We start from the raw sequence: 23,283 nt of genomic DNA on the forward strand, positions 1-23,283 counted from the left end.
CATTTCAACTTTATAAAACTAAATACAAGATAGTATGAAAATGCTTCAAGCAGGAATAAGTGTTCTTATGCTACCCAAAAAAGCCGTATTAATGAAAATAAATTGGACATTACCATCAATATTTCAGGAATATCACAGGTTTCATCTTCTGAGAGAGAGATGCTTCTTTTTCCTTTTTTATCTGAAAAAAAAAAAATCAGAAAGTGAAAATGAAATGTGTTCAATTTTATTACTGTTTGATTAGAGCTACCACTAACTTTAGAGTCTGGCAATAATTTATTTCTTTGGTACTAGACTACAGGAAGTAATTATATTGTTTCTTGAAAAGATTTTCAGGGTTTAAACACTATAGTTACCCATGTACAATTGTAATAATTTAGTATAAGATTATCCAATGAAGTTGTATTTTTAAATGTACCCTATATTTCATAGTAACATTAGATTGAAGCCAATAAAAATTGGACTCATTTCATAGTTCCTTACACTGCTATAGCATTCACATATATTTTGAATGATTTAAAAATGAAAAATCAATTTTTCTGTAATTCACAGATAATGATAATATAACCTATAGGGTAGTTTGTAAATATGTAAGGTCACATTTTTTGTTACATAATATTTCAGTTTAATATTCCTTGAAGGGGTATTATCACCCTTTTAATAGGTATTATCACCCTTTTAACATTCATTTCCATTGTTTAAATTATTTTCTTTTATAAAGAATTTACCCAGACTTTTGTCTTTCTTTCCAAAACAAGAGGAAACAGCTTCTTTTCTCTCAGTTACAGCTCTCACCTTTTTGCCAAAATAAATGTTTGCCCTTTCAGAAGGACAACCTTTTAGTCACTCCTGAGCTCTGCACCTTGTCTGCCTATTTATTTCTGTTTGTTCACTAGATTTTTCTCATATATAAGAAAATCTGTATTCACTCAGCATTCATTCAGTTAAAAAAAAAACACACTAAATGGCTTTTCAATGGCCTGATTTGAGCAATGGCTCCTAACCATTCAGCTTTTTACCTCAAAAAAAGGTAAAAGTGAAACTTTTTTTTTTTTTCACTTAGTGAAAAAGAGTAATTGTTATGCTGCAATGAGGATTCATCCAATCTCCATCAGAATGATATCATTTTCATAACTAGCAGAAACCAACTCCTACTCCACCTTATAATGGAATAGTAGTGTACCAAGATTTTCTTACTTTCAAAAAAGCAAAACATATTGTCATTCTCTTCTGTTCCTAGATACGCTTTAAAAGGATCTTTAACATCTACTCTCTAGCTATTGTAAACCAATTTTGAAAAATAACATTAATATCACAAGATCCTACATCCGCAAAAGAGAATTTTCAAAATTACGTCTAAATATTCATATTTTACAGCATTAGTGAGTTTTTTTAAGGAAATCTGTTTAATGTTACTGCTTTATATCCCAATGACATCAGGAAAGTTCATTTTCAAAGACAGTTAAATCCCTATACAAAAATCAATACTTGTATAGACAAGAGATGCAAATTAATGACCCAATAAAAGCAAAAGCTTCAGTATGCACTCAGTATTTCCGTCTTTTGCTTGCACTGTCACTAGTCAACCAGCATCTGAGCACTCCAAATGAGCCACAGCACATACTGCCTTCTGCCTAGCCAATATTCAGAGAACTTACGGATTATCTGAGGCTACTAAGAAGGGGCTAAGAGACGCATTAAAAAAACTGTGCAGAAGATGAGTCATAAAAGATGTGATTCAAAATGGGATTGGTTCAGTAGAACTAGAAATGGAAGGAAATAAGGCATAAATCCTTTGAAAATCAGGTTTTGCTACATCTGATTATGAATGAAATTGTGTTTACATAAATTTATCACGCTACACAATCTCTTTGCAATCATTTTTGAATATGTATATTTGTCAAAGCTTTTAATTCTGAAAAATTCCAGTCTGTAAAAGGTAAGCTATTCTTGAAAGAATGCTACTTTTTATTGAAAGCTTTACCTGCTTTTTTCTTAGATTCACTTGTAGAATCAACTATATTTTCCAATATCGCAGTTAGATTTAAGGTTACCTCTATTAACATTACAACATCAGTGTCTGCTATGTTACTCTTCTGAATTACTTCATTTATTATCCAGAGTACATAAACCCACTAAAAAAAAAAAAAAAAGAGAGGGGAAGAAATAAAAAGAAACAAAACAGAGTTAAAACTTTTTTTTTAAAGATATTTGTATATTATAGAGGCAGAAATGGTTTTGCACTCAAAATTGTTAAAAAGCATTCATAAACCTTACCACAACTCCTTTCTTGTACTTGGCTTTTTTTTTTTTTTTTTTTTGAATGCCACCATATACTTACTATATGCATGCTTTCCACCACAACACACAAAATGCTGCTTCTCACAGCATGCCCAAATGCTTTCACTATTTTAGCTTGTTTCTATGATGCCCCACTGGCAGACAGTGGGTTATTTTACTGGAAAAAGGTAAGAGGTATTTTGATATGGCATATGGGAGCACATTCTGTTCAGAGTTTATGCACAATCCACATTTTCAGTGAATTCAATTTATCTGCATTTTACCATATGAAAATGTACTTAGACTGGAGACCACCAGTATTTTATCTTGGCTTTACTACAACAGACAACACTCATATTAAGAGAAACACATTATAATAAAGGAGTACTTTGCAAGCTTTGTATTTGTGAATATATTTAAAGTATCCACTTCCACTTGTTTGGATTTGCTGAAGTCCCATTTTACATTTCTGCCACAAAAGCATTATTACATCAAAAAGTATTTCTTTGTCAGGTTGCATATTCTGGAAAAAAAAGAAAAAAAAAAAAAAGTAGAAACAGGTATGTATATACAGTACATAAACACTGACAAGTTTTCAAAGTAAGTAAATAAATCAGTATCATATTTATCTTCATTATAAGGGTGACAACATTTTTAAAGCTTATGAAATACATGTTTTTTTAAAGTAGTTTCTGGTAGACCAGCCAAGCTTTTATTTTCCTGACAATATGGGTTTAGAAGCTTTTTATTATTATTAATGTTTCCTTTTCTATTGTCAAGCTTTTAAAAGTCATACAGACAAAGAAAGCAGTGAACTGAAAATTACGTGGGAGAGACAAGGAAATTAACTATCTGTGAAATGCTATAATAGTCAACACATTCTGGGAAAACTCTAATGTATTTTAACGGGTATATTAACCTTGGGAATTGTTTTATTTGAGTATTTAAATATTTGCAGAAGGAGATCTAAATTAGAAGGCTTTATTTTGCATTGACAGCGAGGACTTCCACAGGTTGTTGTTGCATCTCAGATGAGGGAGCACTGAAGATCAACTTAACTAAAAATAAAAGGTTGCAATGGAATATCTAACAACTGAAAGCAGTTTTAAAACATATCTACACCTTACGAAGAGAATAATTAACAAATTGAAAACTCAGTTCAGTTAACCTCCTAATTAACACACCTTAAAAGGCAAGAGAGCCTGTCTACACTGTGTTAGCACCTTCTAAACAGTGATTAAGGATCAGTACACATGTTCGCTGTCATTTATACCAGAGCTGGACTAGTATCCCAAGTACGATGAAACTCAAGACCACTATATCCATACTATTGTGTATCTGTATGTACATGAGTATAGGATTTCATGTATATTGGGAAGCGCTGAAGAAAAAGACCGTAAAAGAAGTAAATCAAGACACTTTTGCCACTTGCTTGGTGGCAGCAAGCTCTTAGATTGACTCAGCTATAACACATACCTTCACCACCAGTGAATTCTCCATTATTAAGTGGATAATTTGCCTTCCTTCTGTGGGCAGATGAGTACGGAAGAGATTTGCAGAAAAGTGTAGATGAACCAGAAGAGATTAAATCTGCTAAGAGATTAAAGATGCTACACCTGCGTCAGGGCAATCCCAGACATGAGTACAGACTGGGAGAATAACTCACTGAAAGCAGCCCTGCAGAGAAGGACTTGGGGGTTCTGGTGGATGAGCCAGCAGTGTGTGCTTGCAGCCCAGAAGGCCAACTGCAGCCTGGACTGCATCAACAGAGGAGTGGCCAGCAGGTGGAGGGAGGTGATTGTCCCCCTCTGCTCTGCCCTTGTGAGGCCCAACTTGGAGTGCTGCGTCCAGGTCTGGGGCCCCCAGCACAAGAAGGATGTGGGGCTGTTAGAGCAGCTCCAGAGGAGGGCCACAAAGATCATCAGAGGGCTGGAGCACCTCTCCTACAAAGAAAGTCTGAGAGAGGTGGGGCTGTTCAGCCTACAGAAGAGAAGTTTCCAAGGGGATCTCATTGCAACATTTCAGTACTTAAAGGGGACTTATAAAAAGGATGGGGAGCAACTTTTTGCTCAATTGGATAATGACAGGATGAAGGGGAATGGTTTTAAACTAAAAGAGCGGAGATTTAGATTAGAGGTTAGGAGGAAATTCTTCAGAGATGCACAGGAACAGGTTGCCCAGAGAAGTTGTGGATGCCCCATCCCTGGAGGTGTTCAAGGCCAGGTTAGATGAGGCCCTGAGCAACCTATCTAGTGGGTGGCATCCCTGCCTATGGCAGGGGGCTTGGAAATAGATGGTCTTTGAGGTTCTTTCCAACACAAGTCATTCTATGAGTCTATGAAATCCAGGAAACCTGACTGCATAACACAGTGATCATGTAAAAATGCTGACAAATTACACTATTTGAAGGTATAACCACCTCACAGGCAAGATATTTTTACTGAAAATATGACACTAAAAATAAAAGACATGTGTGCCCTAATTATACTCAAACTGAGGCAATTTTCAAACCATATCTAGAATTAATTTTGCAGTGAAGACATGCAACGTGTTAGCAGAACAGTTGTGTTTTGTTTTGGTTTTGTTTTGTTTTGTTTTGTTTTTCTCCTAAGGATGCTTTTTCTTCAGCCTTTTGGAAAACAAATTATAACTAACTGTATTTTTTTTTCTCATGGTAGCACATTAAGGAGAATCTCAGACTGAGCAAGTAAACTACAAGTGGTTATTCTGGGAATAAACCATTAGATATAGAATGGTGTTATTTTGTAGTAGAGACTTCAGTACAGGCAAATCCCACTCTTCTTGTTTTGTTGTTGATGCTGTTTCTTTGTTTGCTTTCTGTGCAAATTTACCATTAACTGTAGGCATACAGCTGCTATAAAGGCATTTTCATTCCTTAGGCTCTCATTTGTATAAATATTGCAGAAATGTTCTATATAGCTGAGCATTTTTGCCCACCTAAATCAAATATACTGAAAGAAGTACGATCTCTGATTGGTAGAAACAAGCAATTAAGTCCATGGTTTTCCAAATTGATGTAATATCTGTAAAACGTTTGTAGCCTGATTACATATCTCCAATAAAATTATAAAATCTCCAATAAAAATATAAATAAGTTATAAATTTAAATATTACAATAAAAAATTGATCACAGAGGTATATATATATATTTTTTGCTATTTTATTTTTTAGTTGTTGTAGTTTGTTAATGCAACTGATTCCTTTGGTCTTAAATTATGCACATTCATTACAGATTAAGTAATTAATTCAGAAATGTCTCTACTGTTATACCTGTTTAGATGTGGAGACACAGGAAAATACTGTTGTTGCCAAAATGGTAAGTTCATGAGATGGCTCTGCATACTTTAAGGAACCCTCTACATTCAATGTTTATCAAAAAGGGAAAAAAGAAATAGCAAGACATTATTTCTAGTTACAAATCTAACACATTTCAGTGAATTCACTTACAAATTTATGCCAGCAGATAATATGGTCTAAGAAATAGTAAATACAAAGGGGACAGATATTCCCATGTTTACTCACTTTTTGTGAAAAGTAAGCATTTTTAAATAGAATTTTTTCCAGATATTTGAATTTTGTTTGGAATGGCATAGAATTAAATTAGTTACTTCATCAGGTTTTTCTTGCTTTGATGGCAATGAAGCATAAGAATGGGCAAAAGAAAATCAAACATACCTGTTTCACTTTTTCTCCTGAAAACCCATTTAATACATTCATTCATTTTACATCTTTGCATGTAACAAGATACATATCTAATCAGGCCATTTCACATTTGAGAGAAACAGTATGAAGTCAGATTTGGCAAATGAAAACTGGACAAAATCAGTAGGTTGCAATTTGTCAATTGCTGTTCTTTTTTCACTGCATGCACCATATAATATAGTTTTCAAACAATAAACAAAATTCATTCCTGCAAAAATATTTGAAATGCAAACAAAGCTATAACTGAACAACACTCACTTCTTAATATTTGCTTCTTATCAGAACCACAAGGTGTTCTAGCTTCTCTGGTATTAGCTTCACTAACAGAAAAGCCACATCTAATTTTTCTTGAAAATAGTAAAGGTTGCATCAGTGTCAGAAGTTTGAGTTCCATTTCTGCCTTCTTCCATCTTGGGTCATCTTGAGCCTAATTGATAGAAACAACCAATGGGAATTTGTCTTAAAAATCTGTAAATTGAATACTCCTCCTTACCCACACAGGACAAAGGCTACATAAAGAATGTCTAAATAGCATCAGGATTACCTGAAGAAAATTAGTAACAAATTCAATAGCAGAATCAAACACATCCCACTCCTCATAGCTGAAAGCTAATTTTATAAATTTCACAGCAGCATCTCCAGGCACCCCCTTTTCTCCTGCAATGATGACAAAAAATATTTAGTCTTTAATATTTTACATATATGTGTATTTAAGCAATAATTTGGGTATTATAAATGGAAAGATAAAACTCCATGGTTTTGTAGTCAGTATAATCTTGAAGGATTTCTTAACAACTCTACAATATAATAGCTTCATTATTTTGTTGTAATGCCTACACTTATGCACTGCTGTAATGATGTATCTGCAACGTTACATTCTAAAGAGGTTGTACTACTTAGTAATGTTCCTGTGTAGAGGATATCAAGGACTTAGTCCTCCCTGCTGCAGAAAGAGCTTAAATCTGGGTATCCTCCCACAGCAATACTTCTTCCCAACAATTTACTAAAAATAATGAATAGTAAACATCTTCTTGTGAGATGGCTGATCATTTCTCATTACTGTATAAGAAAACATGTAATGTACACCTAGGGAGTCTATCTTCTCACCTTTCAAGTTTATTCAAACCACAGTAAGGAAGAAAAGGGATTTCCTGAACCTTGGATCTCTAAGCAAGTGGCTTAGCTAATATATTCAGCAGTGTTCTACAGTCCTAAGAATGTTCCACAGTTGTCGTATCAGCTGGGCATATGGTCACTCAGCTAAAAGATATATTGACTTAGTAATAACTTATTTCATGAAGCAGCACAATGATTGGTCCGAGGATCTCCAAGAAGCTAATGGCAATCACTCTGTTACCACATCTCACTTCTATTTTTGAACGTATATCTCACTTGAAGAGAACATCATTTTGCAATCTCTTTATGAATACAACTGCTACTAACGTGTAAATGAATTCTGCTCACCAAGCATTTGCACTGCCGAGTCCTTTGAAAACTGAGAGCTAGTTTACCTGTTAGTATCAACTGCAGAAGGGTTGATGATGCATTAATTGTACCAAAATTATCAGTGCAATGGCTTCCTTGAGTATCAGTTGTGCTCATTCCACCTTTAAAACAGACAATTAATTACATCAGTTTATTTGACCTGTTATAGTAGAATTAGCCAGTAATTATATCATGTAAATATGATTCTGAAGTGTATTTAGTCTCTATAGATTATTTTATTAACAGAGTATCTTTCTACCTGTAGCTGTATTTAGTCCATAGCCTAGCAAAAATGTGTTGGAAGGACTCCTCAAGTCCATTTTTTTCTCAAGTTTTAAATCTATCTTTGAGTGATTTTTTTTTAAAAATATCAAAAACGTTGTGGTGGATTGACCATGGCTGCCTGCCAGCTGGCCACCCAGCCACTCTCTCACTTCCTCTCTTCAACAGGACAAGAGTAAGATGGAAAAGCTTATGGATTGGAATCAAGACAGTTTAATACAAAAAGCACCATCTGTATGTGCAAATAATATGAAAAAGGTTGGTTTTTTTTCACTACTTCCCATTAGTAGGCAGATGTTCAGCTACTTCCTGGAAAGGGGCCTCAGTATACATAGCAGTTCCTTGGGAAAGCAAACACTATAAGCACTAATGTCTCCCTATCCACCCCCTTTCCCTTGACTTGTTATTGTTGGTCTTATGTTATCAAATACTGTAGATTATTGCTGATATAACAGACAACAGAATTTTGGCCCTTTAACTTAAACTTTATAAAGGTAGAAAAAGAATGTCTGCCTTGACAGGTGCTATTGTTATAAATGAAATAAATGCCTTCAGGCAAGTTCTTTCTTATAGCAAAGGAAAAAATACCAAAAACGAAGGTGTGGGCTCCTCTCTAACATTCTTTTTGGTTCTTTATGCTGTTACCTGAGAGGATTTCCAGGCCTGCAAAAAAAAGCTCTGAAATGACATCACGGATTTCAATTTCATCAGGAACAGGAGGAGCTGGGCACAGCACATGCCTACTGCTATCAGACAGAGCTTCCAGGATGGCAAGGAATTGAGCTGCGGTACAGTCAAACATTTCTGTCAGCAGACGTTCAGTAGTAGTGCGAGGCCATGACAGCTGAGTAGGAAAAAGTAATGTAAGCCTTGTAATATCTAAACCCAGTTACAACAAAGCAAGATTTCTTTCAAAACAGTTCTCCTTCAGAAAGAAAGTACATTTAAAACAGAAAATAATATACTGTAAAATAAATTGTTATGAATTTCATGCTTCAAAGACATAGCAAAGCCTCATGCTAAGTACTTAAGAAGTTTCATAATTTCTTAGCAACCACACAGCTTCTGTATGGCATTTCACTTAGGCAATATTACAGTAGAAATTATGAGTAAAAGAGTAGTAAGACCATACAGTTCAAAGTCACAGAGATCTTTCCAAATACTGATACAAACTTAAGCATCAGGAGCTAAGTACTACACACTTATCAGAAAATCAGAGAAATATTGGGATGCTCAGCACTGCAGTGAGAGCAAAATGTCATTATCTTTACTGACTTGCACATTTTCAAATAGCATAGCACAAAACACAATGCACAACACACACACACACACACACACAAAAAAAAAAAAAAAAAAAAAAAAAAGTTATATATTTCCACTATTGACAGCTAGGAAATCAGAGATCTACATAAGAAAATATTTCAGCATTATATTTCTGTGTCCTGTTTATGTGATTGTTACTTCACTAACCAAACTGCTACCAGACAATCAGAGACACAGCACTTGCAAGCATTGCTTATTACTCCATCAACATTCCAGTTCTATTTATTTAGCACTTTCCCAAATAAAAACACTTCAGAATGGTTTCTAGGTACATTTAACAAGACAAAATTTCGGAAATTTCCTTCTCACTTTGCTGCATCCACATCTTCTATTTTAGTTTCCAAATTAATACCTAAAGACAAGCTCAGATGTTTACGTGATGGAAAGAAAAGACTAATCTCTTCAAGATCTGACACTAATCATAGTGTTAAAGATGGCAGGCTGTTTTTGTTTCCAAATAATATTATAAAACAATTGAGCCTCATCAGTACTGTTCCTGTATTTTCCAAACAAAAAAGAACTATTTCTGCTAGTTTAAAAAACACAAACACAAAAAGACAATTAATATTGGCTATTGATGGAGCTAATCCTGGAAACCATTTCCAGGCATATTAAGGACAAGAAAATCATTAGTAGTAGTTAGCATGGATTCACCAATGGGAAGTCATGCTTGACCAACTTGATAAACTTCCATGATAAAATGATGCCTGGTAGCTAAGGGGAGAGCAGTGGATATTGTCTAGCTGGAGTTCAATAAAGCCTTTGGTACTGTCCCCCAGAAAATCCACATTGGCAAGCTGTTGGTGTGTGGGCTCGGTGAGCAGACAGTGAGGTGGACTGAAAAGTGGCTGAAAAGCCAGGCCAGAAGGTGTTGATCAATGGCACAGGTTGGAGACCAGTAACTAGCAGTGTATTCCAGGCATCCAGGTGGATGTCTGATGAACAAACAACTTGTTAGCAAGTATGCTGAGTTCCTAATATCCCAATTGTTCAGCAAACCTTTTAAATGATAACTATTCAGTAGTACTTAAGTCTTCCACAATCAACCAACCTTGAGAAAGCTGACCAGCAGCTTTTCATGTGCAAACCACACATGCTTGAACATGTTTAAGTTTGAGCCCTAATTTAGATAACAGGTAATTTCCATTAAGTGAGGTTTGGAACAAAATCATTGTGCCATTCACTATCAATTATGATTCAAGTCAATGATTTGAAACCAAGGTATCAGATAATCTTCCATAAAGCTTTGATGTGTAAGTTACATAAAAGCAGCATTCAATGCAATCAGATTGCATCTGTGACACAGTGATATAACTTCGTTATAATTTTATTATTAAATTATCAAATGAGCAATCTCAGTTACTTCTGATAATACAGCCAATTTTCTTTAAATTAAAAAAAAAGAAAGAAAGAAAGAAAGAAAGAGGGCCAATACAGTCACACACAAGAGTCTTTTTTTTCTTTTCTTTTTTTTTTTTTTTAATAATTCTTACGCCAGTGGATCACTCATCTTTAACAATGGTTAAAAGGAACACAATGGAATAGTAATATTTAGGGGAATTCATTACCTCTTTAAAGGTCTACTTTTTATTCTGGACACCTTTCTCTAACTAATGGTATCTTGCAGAAAAAGAAGTGGTCTTCATAAGCAAACAAACAAACACTGTAGCTTTCTTTCAAAGTACCCCCTCTACCTTCACAGTAATTGAACACAGCAAAGCAAACCTGCATACACTTGGTATGAATTTGAACAAATTTTCTCTTATTGCTAACGTAACTGTTAAAAGAAAAAAATGCAATAAAAATGAAGTTTTTCCCATAGAATTAATTGCTACATTTTCTCTCCTTTGAAGTTTATTCTGCGTTTTAATTAATGTTAATTATGGAACTGAAAGATGAGAGCCTCCTCTTTGCGAGCAGCACTATGTGTATTAAGCAGAATTAGATCATATACTCATCACCTGCAAACAGTAAACAAAGCGAAGGAATATACAGAATGTTAAACTTACATTTTGTGCTTCTTTCAGGCTAACTCTTAACTTAGGTCGAAAATAGCTTTTTGGTTTTCTTCTGGATTCATAGACTGCTCTTTTGAAAATCATTACTGACATCTGGCACAAAGGAAAAAATAACTGTGTTATGTGCTCTGCTCATAAAGATTGTAGCTACTGTAACTGTTAATAATTAATTTCAAAATGATACCTTCAGAGTGGCCTCTCTAAAAATCTTTTTCGTTTCTGAATTTTCCTGAGAAGAACTGATATTTTCTAATTGCTTCAGTTCATCAATTTTAATCAGACCACGGCGAGCAAATACCTGTCCAAAGTATTAAAAAACAAAACAAAACTGATACTATGTTTTTCTATTCTGATTGTTGGGATGTGATTTCAGAGTCACATCATTTTTGAATTCAGGCAACTGCAAAGGACTGCAGTGAAAGCCAGGTCATGAACAATAGTTGAAAAGAAAAAGAAAACCTTTGCAAAACATCTTTTGTATATCAGCATGGGGATTGACCACTACTTAACACCAGAAATCTGTGACATTATTACAATACAAAGTAATAATGTATTTAACTTTGAATTGATTATTCATATACGTATTGAAACAACCCAACATTGCAGTTAAATTTTGGAATACAGGCAGAAATCTAAATGCATATGATCTGAAAACAAATAGGAATATTTAAACAAATATTTATTTCCCACTAATTTGCATCTGAAATTATGGTTATATATGGTAAATCAGGATACCTCTCCATGAATGCCGGCTTGACAATCAAAATAACACTGAGAAACTGCAGCATATAGAGTGGCTCTCCATGTCAAATAATGTACCGATAAGAGCGGAATGGACAATTCCATACTTATACTGGCCCAAAGTAAGTATTCCAGCACCTGTAATAAAGAAATCCAGTTTCATATTGGATGTTTTTTATACAACATAAATACACTTCCTATCACCTAAGGACACATACAAAAACTTATTTTCCTGGTAAGACAAGCTAAAAAAAAAAAGAATCTGTATTATTTTTTATAATATTTTGTTGACCACAAAGCACTCTCCCTACTTATTATTGTTTTTCCATCTGAAACTGTGGGCAAGCATTATATTTTAGCCTCTGAGATACCTTAACCATTCCAGCCCCTTGTAGACTTGTCACCAGAAAGCAGTCCTGCCCTTCCCTCTCACCTACTGTTATTATGAGAGTTTTCCCCCTCCTTTGTGTCAGCTACAGTGATTTTTTTCTTAGTTTTCAACTAGATCCACAAGCTGATTTGGGATGCAATAGAGTCTGCCTCCTTTGGTGACAGCCTGCACTTAGATCAATTTATAACCAAGGAACTACACAATTGGCTCTTAATTTTAGAGCATTTATATCTCTCCCAAGATAGTCATTTCAGCAGTTGCTCATTTTAAAGAATTAGCCCTACTATATTGATGGAACAGTATCTTCCCCTTCTATTTGCTTTGTTTCTTAAGGTGCACTCAACTTCCACAACTTCAGTCCTAAATCAATTTACAGATTTTTAATGTAAATTAAAAGAATCTGAAATACCTACGACTAGTTTCTCTTTACCCTATATAAGAAAAGCCTGAATGTTAAACAAGGTGCTAAGTCACTTCTGTTTTCAGTAAAAGATATTCAAGTAGAAAAATCTCTCTTGTTCAATGAACAACTGATATAAGAGATTAATAAAAAAAGAAACTAGATCTAGGCTGATTCAGATTCTTTTCGAGCTTTAATAGCGAAAAAAATAAGCTAAGACAAAAATTACAAAGATAATTAAAAAGGGGAGCAGGGAGGAAGGCCATGTCATTTTTAAGTATTTGCATCTAAAAACGTAGCCACCAGGTGTCAGTGTATCTCCAGATTTCAAGAAACAAAAGCCCACTTGCAACCGATCTATTGCCCAGGGGAAAAAAAAAAAAAAAAAAAAAAAAAAAAAAAAAAAAAAAAAAAAAAAACATCCAGGGCTCTGTGAAATTGCCTGACATTCCATCTCAAACACTAGTGAGGCATTGTGCTGGGCTCCATCCCACCGCTGAGGAAGGTGCAGAGGCACCAAGCCATGAAAGCATTTAAATTGGCCACTGCCCTCCAGACATTTTATTAATTTGTGACAGGTGCTATTAATGGCAATGACAATGAAATAGATGTCAGGCTACAGTGCCATGAAAAATACAGGTGCATTTCCTGATCTTCTGAGCATTTTTCAAATATTTCTCTTTATTTTCCATACCTTTGCAGACTGACCTATCATCATCAAATGTCTGCATATAGTGTAAATATGAATTGTACCTGTAAAAAATAAAATTAGTATAATTAAAAAAGAATGTAACTTTTATATTCCTACATGAAATTTGTCATGTTAACCAACTGAAAATTCCTCTCAGTATCTTGGTTGTTATTTCCAGAGGCTGAAAAATAAACTAACGATCTTTCTGTAACTGTTTTTTAAACAGATAAGATGAACTCTCCAAATTCTTGAGTGATACTAACTTCAAAAGTAACTATTCGCATCATAAAATAATTAAATATTAAAATACACTATATTGAATTTTTATTAAATGAACTGATATTTTTTTTAATCCCCAGATGTCAACCTCTTTCAAAAAAAAAAAAAAATTTACCTATTTTCACAGACCTTCCTTTGTAGGATTTTTTCAGTCTGTCATGGCACTGTCCTGGCAGACAACACTATCATTTGATATTCAGTATGATAAGTGAATAAAGAAAACTCATTGTGAATAGAATTTTCAAAAGCATCCAAGTGACTTACAAATAAAATCCTGTCAAAAAATTACTTAATGTAGGCTATGTCACAAAACTGCTTTTCAAAAAATCAGTCCTGGAAATATAAAAGACACTGTAGTTCCCAGGGAAAATAATAATAATAATAATAAAAATCTATTCTTCTTTCTGTATGACTGTTCAGAAAGGGCCACCTGTGGCAGCAGGAGGCATCACAATGTCAGCTGTCATAGTTTGAAGGGTATTATTATTCCAATAAGCAAGATATTAGCAAGCATTAGTAAGATTTATTTTTTTTTAATCATTTAAATGTAATGAGACACAAAATCTGTTGCCAGAAATTGTAGAAAAATGCTTGGGAGCTGGAAAAAAAAATCTGACATTACTTAATGTCTTCTTCTAATTTGATTTTTAAAAAAATCATTATTGACTAGGCGTGGTACAGTGACCTGTCACACAGGTAGATGGACATACGAATGGCAGGTGATTAGATTTTAATAACATTTTTTTCCCTACAGAAGCAAACAAACCAAAAACATGCCTCAAAAGGAATGATGGTAATAGCAGTCCCGGGAAAGCAAGGATAAGAATTTCAACTGTTTATAACTCAAAGAAAGTAAATACCAGTATTTTTTAAAATTAAATTAAAAACAAGCTATTTTCTCAATTTATATTGCAACAATTGACCATAGTGGAATGAAATAATAGTCCAAGCTTTTGACTAAACAGCATTGCCTTTCTCTCTCTCTATATATATACATACATATATATGTGCTGTTCTTGAAGTAAAAATCTTGATACACCATTCACTGTATTTAGTTCACAGAAGCTCCATTTTTGCCCCAATTTTTTCCCACTCCAAGTATTTATACACACTAAAATCATACACAGATATTCAAATTATTTAAAAGCAATGTGGTAGTTTTTAGAAGAGTTTGTTTGTTAACTCAAGCCTTGGAGAACATTTTTTAAAAAAATACAGATTTAATGTCATGGACAGATGATCATTTTCTACCTTTAAACCTGCAATCCCCTTTTCCAAAAAAAAAAAAAAATACTCATTAACACAAACATTTCATTGATGAAAAATCATATGACCTTTTTTTTTTTTTTTAATTTGGGTTCACATAAAACATGCCCTTATACTGTCAGATTTCATTTTATTAGCACACTCAAACCACAGCTCTGATGGAAAAGCTATTACTTTTATAATTGTCCGTTTGAAAAAAAAAAAAAAAGCACGCTGTAGAAACTTAAAATCTAAAATTTGTTATTTTAGAATAAGAAACATTTTTTTAAATTACTACTGCAATTAAAAACTAATTAGAGATTTATTCATGACCCCTACGTTGACCTTAAAGAATACTTATAAAATTTCCCTCCACTGATTTGCTTAGCAAAGAAATGCAAATGGAGAGCTTGAGGTACCATTGTAAATAAGCCAACACAAATTCTCCTCAGGTAGAGCCACTTGCATGGTGAGTCGTAAGCAGGACAAGACATTGAAACAAGTCTGCAGGGATTCTTGGTTCTGGAGATTTCTGTCATTGCTACAAACCATCTGATATATACAAACATTCCTCTCTTGCAAAGCATGGAACTGAAATACATAGAAACATATATCAAATAATTATATACATACATATTTAAAATAGATGGACCAGATGGACCTACCATTTTTTCCATCAGTAAAGCACAACAAAACATTGAACATGAAAAGAGCAACCAAACCAGGAAAATAATAATAATAATAATAAATAAATAAATAAACAGCATGACATTTAAATGAGATTAAAATATGGAGAAAGTGAACAGCTCTACCATTAACCTTGTTGATTTACCAGTTATTTTACCTTTAACCTGGGTCATCTTCCACTGTATCACAGCATGAAAATTCACCTAGCGCACTAGTTGTGTTGAAACAGTTGTAGAGAGAAAGGTTAAGACATTAAACCGATATTTAAAAGATCTGCATGTAATTCTTGGCACCACTAAGGCAACTTTTAACTTTATTTCATCTGTATCACCCATACTATATTTCCAGCTCCCACTGATCACCTTTCTCTGCTATTGGATTGCAGACACACAGTCCCTTCCCTTCCTGGCAATACCTGAACTAATGTGATCTCAGTCCTGTCTGTAGTACATCACTGGAAAAGCAAACCTAAGCAAAAGGCAGGAAGTGAGGTAAGTGCAACAAGGCCAGTCAGAGCTTATCAACCTCTCAGATTTCTAGAAGATGTATTATCACTACCAGTTCCAGTTTTAAAGATCACTGTCAAACGAGATTCAGTATCTGAAAATTTACATATATTTCAGTGTCCAACAGCCAAGTTATAGAACAGGCTTTACAGTATAAACTGATGGTAAGATCTGGCGCTATCATCAGTTCAGGGTCTAGGCAGACATACAGAAAACAGGAGAAACCATCTCTGGAATTCTGAATTTAATTACAAAGTGTTTTTTTTTAAACCAAAATAAAATGGATTAACATAGCTTCAGTCATTCTCTCTAAGAAGCTGAAATATGTTTGAAAAACAAAAATAATATAAAGATTAGCTCTTCTATCATGACATCTGCTTCCAGCTTTCAAGCAATCTCACTGCTTCTTTTTCCTCACACCTATGTACAAACTAACTCTGACTAAAAGAATATGAATTTAATTAGCTCAATACATAGAAAATGCCTTTGGTTTCCTTTTGTTCTTCTTGATAACAGAATAACTTAGAATCACAAAATGGTTTGGGTTGGAAAGGGCCTTAAGGATAACCTGGTTCCAACCCCCCTGCCATGGGCAGGGACACCTCCCACCAGCCCAGGCTGCCCAAAGCCCCATTCGGCCTGGCCTTGAACACCTCCAGGGATGGGGCATCCGCAGCTCCTCTGGGCAGCCTGTTCCATTACTTGCATTACTTTATTTCAAAATAACCACCACGTACCGAAAGCAGAGCTTCTCAGCAAAGCGTTGCTTAAGATAAAATCTAGTGTTTTTAGCATTCCCCTTGTACCTACTGAAACACTTTCCTCCTTAGATAACAAATGATAAACTGCAAACACCTACCCCTATAACCAATTAATACAAAAGGATGCAAACATACTTTTAAGGTCACTTAGCTCCTACAGAGCTTAGAGCACTTAAAACTATTCACCACTATGTCATTTTTTTCATACTGAGTAAATAACGTAATGCTAGCAAGACAATGTGCTTCATTGCTATGTCATGAGCTTTTTTTGCATGTAGTATTTTTGCACGTTTATGATAAACGCTACAGTGCAATGTTTTAATTCTCTTGCACACTGTCCAGTTCCTAAATCACACCATACAGAAAGTTCTACAACTGCAGTAAAAGTTATCAACTTTGGTCCATACCCTGATGCTGACAAAGGTTAATAGCAACTCTTTCAGAGCAAGAACTGCTGTAGACAGTTATGGAATAACCAATTTGAGAAAACTACCTTATTAACATTGACAGGCATTGGCTTAGGCCACAAAAGCATAAGCACTGAAACCCTCTTAGAAATCTACACACCTCTGGATGTTCACACTATATATATGACTGTTAAATCTCCATGTGATCTGTATAGACAAGCTATCAAAGTTTAGTTAATATTAATATTTAATTAATATAGCAATTCTAATCACATTTGTGGGTGATAAAGAAGACTATTTTGAAACTGCAAATGTATTCAACAACAACAAAAATAAGCCTACCGTAAATGCTGCATTTTTGTCTCTGAAACCATTTGGAAAAAAGGTGGATTTAAATTTATGCACATCATCTGTGATGTCATCAGGGTTTACAGAACTGAACTGCTGAAGGTATCTTCCATAGCACTGTCGAAGTGCCAGCTTATATTCCTGAAGAATGAAGAATAACTTATTTTTACAGTTTGTATATTTCATTTCTATTTCTATAACACATGTTATGTGTTCCTGCATTCATGTAACAAGCATCAATGTGAGAGAGCAGCTGGAAGTAAAACACTGAAGTTTCATACAAACATTGAGCAGTATTATTTCAAATGTCAAGTCTCTCAGCAAATGAAGGTTAAAGTGCTTAAATGAAGAACTTATGATTAAAGTAAACAAACTCCTAAATCACAAGTATGACATATCAGAGAACAAGTGTAACGTCTGATCCTGGGGTAATGTAATAAAATCAAAGGGCTCCTGGAATATCCTGAAGGGTTTCAGCAGTAATGATAATGGTACTACACTTCTGAAAAAGGTATTTTATAAACAATATACAGACATCATCACTTCTCTCCCCCACTTCCCTGATGTCAAAGCCCTTCTTTTATGCAGAAAGGAAGTGTCTTAATATCAGAACTCAATCACTTTGAGTAAGATGAAAAAAAGAATGAAACCAGCAACAACTGGAATTACGTAAGGCCGAGTCAGTGTTACTAGACTAGAAATCACCACTGGGTCTTTAAAACTGATAGCAAACAGGATGCTGAGCTTTACGTGTCATTCAGCATGCACCTCCCCAGCAGCACGTTGGTCCATTCTAACATCAGACTGAGACTATGGCTCAGCTCTGACTCAGTTGCCCAAGTGCCACTTACTTACTGAATCACCTCCACCACTTCCTGCAGCAAAGATTATTTAGAGCTTTCTCTACCAACTTCACTAACACTACACCACACACACACCAGCCATGATAAATTCTGGGGGGAAAAAATAAATAAATAAATTCTACTTGTAAAAAATGATCCTTCAACGTTTAATCACAGAAAATCCAAAAGCATTTCCTTGGACCCATTATTTTCTGTTTAAATTCCTACCACCCCAGTAACACTTACCCCAAACTTTTAATCATCTGAGGAATCCTACTCACATGACCCTAATATCTTTTTTTGCTGTGTGAAAGGAGCTGCTATAACCAGAAACTTTTACTTTCTGAGGACAGGTATGGGCAGTTGGTCACCTGTGTAAGCTAAAGCATAGACTCAGCCCATGACAACTCTTAGAATCCTAAACCACGGTTCAGAATGCCGCTGAGCTGGTTACTAATATATAAACAAAAGGTGATTTCTCTCCCAAACAGTTTACAAGATATAAGACCAGAGATAAGAGACAGATAGAGACAAAGAGAGAGGAAAAAGAAATGAGTCACTACTGATTAGTATGATGACTAAAGGGCTAACCCATTTCGAGATATATGGCATAATGAATTTAGGCGTGTCCTAAAAGATACATAGCAGATGTATAATGGAAAGAAATTTAAAGCAAGGTTGCATGAAAATAAATAGCAGGAGGACAGAAAGTTAAGTTGGTGCTTAAGCACTGGTAATTCATTTTAAAAGACTACGCATCATTAAGTATTGCATAACATAAAGGGGGATTGCAATTTAAAATAATCACCAGCAGTTTCCAACAAAGATTCAAGAGGGACCAAAAGAACGTTGCATTTATGCAAGGGGCTCCACCCTACCTATCACAGAACTTGCTGTTACACCACATTCATCTTTCCTGTAATGCATTTAAATTTGTAACTAACATCCATCACATTTTTTTTTCCTCTTTTCTCCAGAGAAAAATAGGGATGCAATGAAAACTAAATCTGTAAAGTCAAAGAAATGAACTTAAAAATGGAAGTTCCAAGGACAGCTCACTTCAAAATTTTAGGCCAGCCAGCAAGAAAACTTTTTCTACAACATCGGTAACTCTACCTTTACTGTAGAAAACCATATTACACCAGAGGATGGAAGTTGTAAATTCTCAGACTTCTAGATTATTTTTAGGCAACACAGGGCCAGGTCAGGAAGCTCCTTGAATATAACGACCAAATTACTACACTTGAGTCATGCTATGGGAAGCCAATGTATAGAGGGCAGGGTTTGATTTATTTGAAATAACTTCCTACTGAGTAAACTGTGAGAGCAACATTTCGGAGCACTAAAAGCTTCGTGTAACATTCAGAGCAATTCCTGGGCCCGGCAGCTGTGAAAACTTAAGGAAAATATGAATACAAACAAAACCTGAATGGAATTGCCTAGGCCATGAAGGAGCTATTAACAAATGCAGTTGATTCTTCAAGAGCTTTCTTAAGAATTTCTGTGAATACTCCTAAACCTATACCATGAACCTGTACCTTCAGTTATTGTAGCACCACAGTTATGAACTCTTCTACATGCCTTCAGCCTACCAGCGAGTGTTGAGTGTTGCTGAAGTTCAGCTTCAGCTTGCCGTTCTTTATGCGGGAGGCAGGCCACTTTTGTTGAATTCTTTATGGCAGATGCAGTGAAGGATTTTTTTCTTTTTTTTTTTTTTCATGCAATATTTGCATGATCCTCATACCTTTCTCCAGGTCTGTGGAAAAGCTCAACTACTAGCCACATATAAACACTTTCCACAAATAGCATAAACAGCATTTATTATTGCGTGGGTCCATAAGCGAAGGGTATAATAGTGTAAGAACAGTTTCACTGGATGTATTCCTCCAAAAGACAGTATTCCTCCAAAAGACAGGCCCTCCAACTATCTTGATACACTTCCAATTATGCCTGCTACTTTTCTAGGTGAAAAGGAGGAATCTAACAGTGTCATGTGCTGCAGAGAATAATAATAATTTTTTTAAAAAGTGACAATAGGCATTTAACTGCTCTCCTAATGGAAAAGTCAATAGAGTGTTCTTAAAAACTGTTTTCAGTTTAAACACAATGTCAGTTATCTGTTTTTCTTTTGCTGGTGGGGACAGAACAAGAATATGACATTTCTTCAACACGATATAAATCCAAATATATTTTCTTCCTCAATACTGTCATAATAGTTCCAAATAACATATAAAAGAGTTTAAAAGAACTATTTAGGAACACCAAAAGCATACTTATTTAAACAATGAGGTCAGGTTTGTAGCAAGACACAATCTCAGATGCTTATCTCTACAGAATTAAACAATGAATTGAATATATCAAGATGACATATGATAATAGTAAGCTTAACACCAAAAACAAAGCAAATGAAATCATGCTTCCACTTCGGTAAAATTGAATATCCCATTCTAAATAATAATAATAGCAACAACAACAATTTGGTTTAATCTAGTTTTTTATTCCCAGTATATTCAAAAATGAACAAGTTATAGACACTTTCCAAAGCTCTTCTTGGAAGAGTTTTACAAGTAAATTATAGACTTTCACTAACTTTTGAGCTATAAATACAATTTTTCTATTACAATCAAACTTTAAAAAGAATAATACTATCAAAATTCTGTATCTGAAGTAGGTGGAAAGAACATAATTAAAATATTTACTTGACTGTCTCTTAACGCAGACACACTAAATAGCTGGAGTTATGATCTAGAAATGTATTATTGATCAAATAAGAGTCTTCCAATATGTTCCTAGGAAATAGTAGGAAAATCCAGTGATGGATCATTACAAACACAAAATCACACTAAACAGATGGCATGTATTTAGGAGCTGCACCTTTCTCTAAATTATGCTAATTCTCATCAAACTTTAAGCATATTGTCTCAAGAAGCTTTTCAAGAACTGAACCGTTATAACAAATCAACCCATGATTGCGTAGTCCCTTAGCATTTCTGCTCCACAACTGTATCACTCAGAACCACACGCCATTCCTCAAACCCAAAAGAATGACTTGCAATTAACTTTCAACTGTACTTTGAGCTGCTTCTCAGCCGTGCTTTGTAACTACCCTTGGATGCCCTAGACTTTACCGTATGATCTTCGACACAAGTATCGCTGAGGTAATGAGCGGCACACCTTTGATGGTTTTCTCTCCACAGACACAAAGGACAAACATTATGTAAGAACATAACATAATAACAGCCCTACTGAGTCAGCAATTGCTACCCCAGCTCCAACTGCAACCATAACAGATGACTAGGTAAGAGTTATCATGTCGTAAAACATTCCCCAAATACTCTCAACATCTTCAACAATCTACACCTCCCAGTGTAAACTTGTCATGTTTCCTTTTGAACTTACCCAAACTTTCAGCATTCATACCATCCTGTGGCAAGAAATTCCACAGTTTTAGTACACATTCTGTGAAGATCCAGTCTGCTCTTGTCCAAGCTTGCCACCTACCAACTTAATTTGATGCTGTTGTATCAGAAGTGGAAGTGTACGCGATCAGTCCCTATTCAGCCTCTTCTTTCGCTCATGATTTCACAGACCTGCATTACACTCTGCTCAGTGATCTCTGTTCCTAATCATATAGTCTTAGCCTACTTTTGTTCTTTGTGTGAAAACTGTTTCATGCTTTTAGTCGCCCTCATTAATCTCTCCAGCATCTTGTCTTGTTGCAATTTATCCTTTCTGAGGAGACCAGAAGTGCATATGGAATTCAAGATGCAAGAGCACCATCAATACATGCAGCTGTTATAATTGATGTCTGGGTTTTGTTCTCTGTTCCAATCCTAATAGTTCTTTACTTTCACTTTTAGTTTACTGAGCAGAGTTGTCTCTGTGGAGCAAACCTACAAATACTGTATAAAGATTTTGGGGTGTTCAACTTTAAAGAGGCAACCGTTGCAGAGAAAATGTAGATATAGCAAATATATCAAAAAAATGACAATTTTACAATAATAAACAAAAGATACAAACCACCAACTTTCAATTGAATTATTTCGTAAAAGTTTTTGCTACTTTCTAAACAGCTTTCTATACAATATCATTAAAAATTAAAGTAGCATAGAAGCATAATGAAAAAGAAAAAAAGACTGTGATTGAGACTTTTCTGTTTTGATATGACTTACTTTGATCTGAGCAAGGGAATCACCAACTTTCAGAAGTTTGTCATTGTAATACCAGTCTGGCAGTCGAGGCTTATATTTGTTCCAAATATTGAACAAAGTATTTGCACTAAAAAATACAAGAGAAAAAGGTTCCAGATTAGACTGGCAGCAGACCCATCGTAACAAGTAAACAAATCAAGAAAACTTCAAATTGTGAAAACCCCCTTCTTTCAAATGTATTTGAACCTCTACATACTTCAAAACAAGTGATCATTAAAACCAGATTTAACAAGCAGCCAAGGACATTTCTGGGTTTCCTTTCTGTCAACAGTTTTTATCACAGATTTTTTTAAAAGGATGAATTGTTTTGTATGTAAATACTTAATAAAATGTCTTAATACAAGAAGTCCCTTTGCATTGTTCAAACACGGTCATAAGTGTCAAATCTGTCCCACTTTTCACATTGTATTTGAGAGGCTCTGTAGAAACTATTTGGTATTTTAAGGAAACTCAATGGATTACAACTCAGACCACTTGTTGGACCAGAAACTACAAGCACTAAAGGTAGGGGGAAAAAAAGATCCCCAAAGAATAATGCTTGTCTGGTAGCAGCAAACCTAGGACCTAGTAGCCATGAAATAAACCATAGAATAGTACCATGAATCACAAAATGAAGAAAGTCATTAGAAAGCCTCTAGCATGAAATGTTTGGGAATTTTAAAT

General features: G+C 34.8%; 1 protein-coding gene across 2 annotated transcripts in view; it reads right to left on the reverse strand.

The window, feature by feature from the left end:
- CFAP54 (cilia and flagella associated protein 54) overlaps nt 1–23,283 on the reverse strand; it is a 111,827-nt gene that overhangs the window by 84,035 nt on the left and 4,509 nt on the right. For both annotated transcript variants that reach the window (XM_035315008.1, XM_035315007.1), the window contains exons 2-16: nt 22,582–22,687; nt 17,562–17,708; nt 15,278–15,449; nt 13,338–13,396; nt 11,847–11,990; nt 11,296–11,409; nt 11,103–11,204; nt 8,416–8,614; nt 7,515–7,610; nt 6,548–6,660; nt 6,262–6,430; nt 5,572–5,657; nt 2,669–2,803; nt 1,985–2,135; nt 114–181 (exon numbers count right to left, since the gene is read on the reverse strand). In XM_035315008.1, coding sequence (XP_035170899.1) covers nt 114–181; nt 1,985–2,135; nt 2,669–2,803; nt 5,572–5,657; nt 6,262–6,430; nt 6,548–6,660; nt 7,515–7,610; nt 8,416–8,614; nt 11,103–11,204; nt 11,296–11,409; nt 11,847–11,990; nt 13,338–13,396; nt 15,278–15,449; nt 17,562–17,708; nt 22,582–22,687 — 1,861 coding nt within the window. The remainder of the gene's footprint in view (nt 1–113; nt 182–1,984; nt 2,136–2,668; nt 2,804–5,571; nt 5,658–6,261; nt 6,431–6,547; nt 6,661–7,514; nt 7,611–8,415; nt 8,615–11,102; nt 11,205–11,295; nt 11,410–11,846; nt 11,991–13,337; nt 13,397–15,277; nt 15,450–17,561; nt 17,709–22,581; nt 22,688–23,283) is intronic.

The sequence above is a fragment of the Oxyura jamaicensis genome, chromosome 1, assembly GCF_011077185.1.
Source record: "Oxyura jamaicensis isolate SHBP4307 breed ruddy duck chromosome 1, BPBGC_Ojam_1.0, whole genome shotgun sequence".
Lineage (NCBI taxonomy): Eukaryota > Metazoa > Chordata > Aves > Anseriformes > Anatidae > Oxyura > Oxyura jamaicensis.